At 41.0% G+C, this 5,548-nt stretch overlaps 1 protein-coding gene across 27 annotated transcripts in view; it reads right to left on the bottom strand.

Annotated features, from left to right (window-relative positions):
* rims1b (regulating synaptic membrane exocytosis 1b) overlaps window positions 1–5,548 on the bottom strand; it is a 174,675-nt gene that overhangs the window by 19,647 nt on the left and 149,480 nt on the right. For 13 of the 27 annotated variants that reach the window (XM_032526711.1, XM_032526701.1, XM_032526759.1 and 10 more), the window contains 5 exons: window positions 5,403–5,492; window positions 4,372–4,449; window positions 3,784–3,849; window positions 1,461–1,574; window positions 207–313 (listed from right to left, as the gene is read on the bottom strand). In XM_032526711.1, coding sequence (XP_032382602.1) covers window positions 207–313; window positions 1,461–1,574; window positions 3,784–3,849; window positions 4,372–4,449; window positions 5,403–5,492 — 455 coding nt within the window. The remainder of the gene's footprint in view (window positions 1–206; window positions 314–1,460; window positions 1,575–3,783; window positions 3,850–4,371; window positions 4,450–5,402; window positions 5,493–5,548) is intronic. The other 14 variants (XM_032526768.1, XM_032526829.1, XM_032526838.1 and 11 more) reach the window with 6 other exon arrangements.

Below are 5,548 nucleotides of genomic sequence, written 5' to 3'. Positions count from 1 at the left end.
ATAGTCCTCAGAAATCCACCGGAGGTTAGAATGCCAACAAAAAGAAAGTAGAAGGTGATGGACATCCGGCTGAAAATTAGGGACATCCAGCTGAATTTCCGGTGCCACCGGAGCAACCCCGTAAAATGAAAGGTCATCGATGTAGACTATGACCCACCACCCATGATGATTTGGCAATCAAACATACATGCTTGCAGACTACATACCTTGCTCTATACTGCTGCTTTTTGCGGGGAGCTGAGGCAGCTGCCTGCCCCTGCGACCTGATGAGGGCGTCCCCGTTGGAGAGGAGGGGCTGCCATGAGGGTGTGTTCTGACAGACAGGAACATAAAGCACATCGAAAACACATTATTAAAACCGCGCTCATCACTGTGGTGAAGTGAAGTCCGACACGGAATCACAGGGACAGAGTGATGGCCAGTATTTAGGGTCAAAGGTGATGTTAGGAGAGGAATGGATCAAAATCAGCAGTGCAAGAGCAGGAGAAGTAAAGGAAGTGGCACTGAGTGTGTTTACGGACAGTATGCACAGTATCTCTGTATATATACATCACTGTTACTGTATCACAATGTTGAGATGGTACATTTATGCAATACACTTTACTCTCCACAGCCTCCATGCCCTGTAAGGCAAGGTGGAAAAAAAAAAAGTCCATTGTTTTGGCCATGAATATGATCTCGTACTTAAAACATTTACTTCTTAAGCTGTTTTGAGGGCAATAAAGCTGTGCTGAAGCACTTAGTGGATGATTCTATTTGAAAAGTTAAGCAAAATGCAGCATAAACACAAGGTTCTACTTCCATAGTTAACAACAAACTGTAAAACACAAAAGGCGCTTGGATTAAACAGTGTCTATACGCGATGCATATGAAAGCATATTGTGAGGAAAACTGCTGAGAAGAACCAGCCTCTTTGTCTTTACCAACGGTCCACATGGCTTATTAATATAATTACTCACGTGCCATTTACGTGAATATTAATTAGCCACATGGACCGCTGGAAGAGGAAAAATTGTCTGGTTTGCCTAAAAAAGCAGCTTAGTTCACAAGAATGTGCTTAAGACAGTGTAGTTTGACTACATATCAGACAACTTTCATTTTAGCATGTTTGTAGCTTTTTCGTGCTGTGTAACACAGCAGAAGCGAAAGCAGCCGCAGCGTATGAGAGCAGATTAAAATTTAGGTGTTCTACATGTTTATGCCTGTTGAACAGGTGTAGCCAAAGTATTGGCTTGTTACTCACAAAACTTTCATTACACGTATAGGCTATAGCATTTTCTTTTCTTTTTTTTACCTTGCCTTTCAGGGATTCCGTAGCTAACATGGCACTGTTTTTGTTAAAGTATGACATTTGCAGTATATTCGGTATTTGTGCATACTGTTTTACCACACTCAGTGTGACATAGAGGGAACCAGCACGGGGGGGGGAGTGGAGGCGTAGTGCTGGCAGTAGCATGCACCTGTCTAGCCGTGGCGAGTTTAGGCAGGGCCCAGCCAAGGCTGTCTGGCCAAAGGGCCTCAGCGGGCCCCCTCTCCCCCTACTGCCCCTCAGGATAGAGGTGGGCTGGATACGACTGCCATCAGCAAATAAAAAAGAAAGGAAAATATAGATCCTTATAAATACAGCAAAGTGAAATCAAATGATAACAAAGCAACATATGTTACTCATCTTCTTTTTTAATTTTCAGTTGAAAGAAACACATAAAATCACAAAGACATATCTCCAAAGACCTTTCCTGACCCACCCACTTGGTGGAATACATATTTCATTTCATGAAGCCATCTAGCAATGGGGATATAGGAATCAAACTTCCATGGGGTGGCTATGCACTTCCTGGCAATGCAGAGGGCTACTGTAAGACACGTCTTTTATAGGATGTCATAAATGTCCATTACTGGTTGTAAAGTTCCCTAACCAGCATATTTGTGGATCTAGTAGGAAGATAAATCCAGTGAGCATGGTCATAATGCTGAAGCCATGCAACAATGTAGTAAAAAAATGTACAAAGTCTTGTACATGATCAAGTGCAGTGTGAGAACATGCCTTCCTCTACACCACATCTAAAAACCCATGTTGGATTGTGATGCTATGTTATGAAAAGAGTGTGCAAACAGCGTACACCATCAGTGTACAATCATCCATTTCATACAGCCGGTGCACTCTGCCGCAACATACAGTAAAGGGATTATATCTCCAGTGCAGTGGCCAAGCTGAGCAAAATATTATTTCATTATTCTTATTCTTTCATAGATGTTATTTCTTAAGTCAAATTTGATTTAACCAAACCGCAAAACAATACAAACATCTCTTACATCAGACAGTATGAATAAGTGGCTGCAGTGCAATCTATTGAATGGCTGCACATTTATGGGGAAAAAATCAAAAGCACAATTATTTTGGTCAATAATGAAATCACTATTATTTAACACGGTTACTCATCGACTTTTGGAAAAATGTTGCAATTATTGAACTTCATACTTTTCCTTTTTTCATTTTGGACACAGGATAAAAAAAATGTTTATTTGCTAAACTTAATGTGCAAAATAATTTCTTTTCTCGATTACATTATTTTTGTGATCGTCAGGAGCCGATATTGGGACCAACATGTGATTAATTGCACAGCCCATTCTATGCTGCAGAACATTCTGTAATTTTGATTGGAAAAATAATTACAGGATGTGTTTGTTTGCTCCACATGACCTCAGTCTCCTAAGAAAGTAAATTACGTTGCACTTGCTACGGTTATAACCTATGTGTGCACTCCGAGATAAAGCAGCGTCCCCATAGAGAACTAAAATATATATAAGAGGAAACTGCATTTGTGTGTTATGAACAATAAAGGTGGGTGTCCATATAGGCGTTGTTTTTACGGATGGGATCATCCCGCTTCCCAGCATTGCACGCTAGAGAGCTTACCACCAGTTTCTCTTCACTGACCACTGACAGGCAAAGAAAACAGTCTCCACCCTCCTACAACCGCGATGGCTGTAGCTAATTAGCCATACGCAACACGTGGGTCTGTCTGCTCTAAAATTTCAAAACTAACTATAATGGCGGCTCGTTTGGAATACAATCTATTATTTTACAAAATAGTTCAGCGAAACGAATTTCCAAAAACATTTTTAGCGAGAAATAGGCCATACAGTTGCTGAATCTTCATTTCAGATTGACAAAGGTCGGTTTAAAAGATTTTCCTCATTTCCATGAAGTAAGCTGGATACAACTTTATGCAAATGAGGAGACTCGTCGCCTCGCTGCTCCCATAGCACTGAATGGGAAACATGTCCAGTGCTATGATTCTGCTTGGATGCAAACTAGTAAGTGTCCTGTAAGTGGTTCAAAATGAATCCAGAAGATGAGCCTTAGAAAACCACAAATCAACACCATCATGATCAGGTGCTGGTACACAAGTATATTGTTTTAACCCTGACAGAGTCAGTTTAACTGTTTCTAGTCATAGTTTTTTTAAGAGTTTTTTTGAATGTAGCTTGAATTCTACCATGTAAACTACAATATTCAAGCACCTAGAAACCTAGAGAGCAGCAAAGGTCCAACATCAGGTAAAATCAAAGCACAAATATTGTATTGTAGATATTATCCCCCCCAGAGAGCAGAGAAGAAGCGGCAGTAATGAGAACAGATTAAATAAGGTGAGAGTGAGTGGGAGAGAAGGAGAGTGAGCGGGAGAGTGGGAGAGTGGGAGAGAGAGTGAGTGAGTGAGTGAGTGAGTGAGTGAGTGAGTGAGTGAGTGAGTGAGTGAGTGAGTGAGTGAGTGATCTCACCTGTCCCCCTCCAGGCTGTTTTTGCTGCCACTTTGACAGTTTGGACCTGATGAATTGCTACACTGCCTGTTTTTGGCAAACAGCAACCACAGAGAGAGAGAGAGAGAGAGAGAGAGAGAGAGAGAGAGAGAGAGAGAGAGAGAGAGGGGAAGAAAAAGAGACACAGTATGGAGAGTGATGACCCGCATGGCAAAACTGAATATTGACTGATGTGTTGGACATAATGTAAAGGCTCAGGCTGAGACGTTATGTTTTTTTTTTTGGTTTGTAAAAGAAGTATAGGTTATAATTGCATATTCCTTTTTTTCTCCCACCAGCAACAGAAAAGAAAGCACATTCAAGCCAGAGAGGTTGGGAAATTCAGAACAGGTGCTCAGCAGAAAGGGCAGGTGCAGGGATTACACAGCTTTAGAGACCACAAATATTTACAGGAAAAGAAGAAAAGACAGAGGATCTGTGCAACGCTATCATCTACAGAATGAGCTTTAGGCTACATGATGGGCTTCGGAGGCACAAGCAGGCAAGCAGAGCTGTAACCTAGTGTTTTAAGAGTTGGGGACAGCGGGGGGGGGGGCAGGCCTGGTGTACCTGTCTTCCTCAGGGCCCACATGTTCTACTAAGATCCTGGGGCTTGGGGGAATCTTGCGGGGCAAAGAGTTGGAGCACCTAGAGGGGCGGAAGGGTGGGAGGAGGAGCACCCAAAGGTAGGGAACAGCGGGAGAGGTTGTCAGTGAGTTAAAGGGACAGTCAAAGGCTTTGAAACTGTAAATTATCTTTAAATGTTATGGCACAATATAAGTCAACTTACTGTACAAAAACCATATATATATATATATATATATATATATATATATATATATATATATATACACTGGAACTTAGATAATGTTGTTTAACTTTATAAAATAGAGTGACAGGTTTGGAAAATGTACTTAACTGCTTTCTCACTGAGAATCTGATGAGATCATAAAAGCTAGGAAATGGTAAGCTTAGCTTAGCATACATTTATACACAAATTGCCATGTTATATTTAATTTATTTAACAAAAAACTAAGTGTAAATACGATAATTTGTGTTTTTTGTTACCTTTGGACACACCCAGAGTAGCTGTTTCCCTCTGATGCCAGTCTTTGTGTGAAGCTAAGCTAACCGGCTGTTGGCTGCAGCTTGATATACAAATTTAGGATACAATATCTTCTAATCTAACTTTACACACATTTGTTAGCTGTACTACTTTGTCCGCCATTATTCAGACTGCCTCTGCTAAGTATTCTGTGCAGAACACTACTGAAATGATAGATATCTAAAAAGAAATCAAAATTCAAACAGATTTTTTTTTTAATCAAAAAAAAGTATGCAATGGCAGATTCATTCATGTATGAGAGGGACAGATGACATGAACTGACGTGAAGACATGCAGCATCCTAAACTCTAAAATGTTGGAGGATTCATCAATGATGCAGTCCAGATGTGAAAGCAGAGCGTTCAGCAGAGTGTATGATTTTTGTTTCTTTAAAATAAAACATCTGAACCGTATGCAAACTGAATTCACTTGACTCATGACCCCGCATTAAAAACAATGTGTGGATTACCGTGTGTTCATTTTCTTTTTTATATACCTGTCTCTGTCAGGGGAGTGAAAGTTGGTGTCTGGTCTCAGACAGGTGGTGCTTGCACTCCTCACTCTGTCCAACGACGGCTGCAGGTCGCTGCACCGCCACAACACGGCAGCAGAGAGAGAGAAAGAAAGAGAGAGAGAGAGAGA

The sequence above is a fragment of the Etheostoma spectabile genome, chromosome 2 (assembly GCF_008692095.1).
Source record: "Etheostoma spectabile isolate EspeVRDwgs_2016 chromosome 2, UIUC_Espe_1.0, whole genome shotgun sequence".
Classification (NCBI taxonomy): domain Eukaryota; kingdom Metazoa; phylum Chordata; class Actinopteri; order Perciformes; family Percidae; genus Etheostoma; species Etheostoma spectabile.
This window is presented reverse-complemented; position numbering and strand designations above follow the sequence as displayed.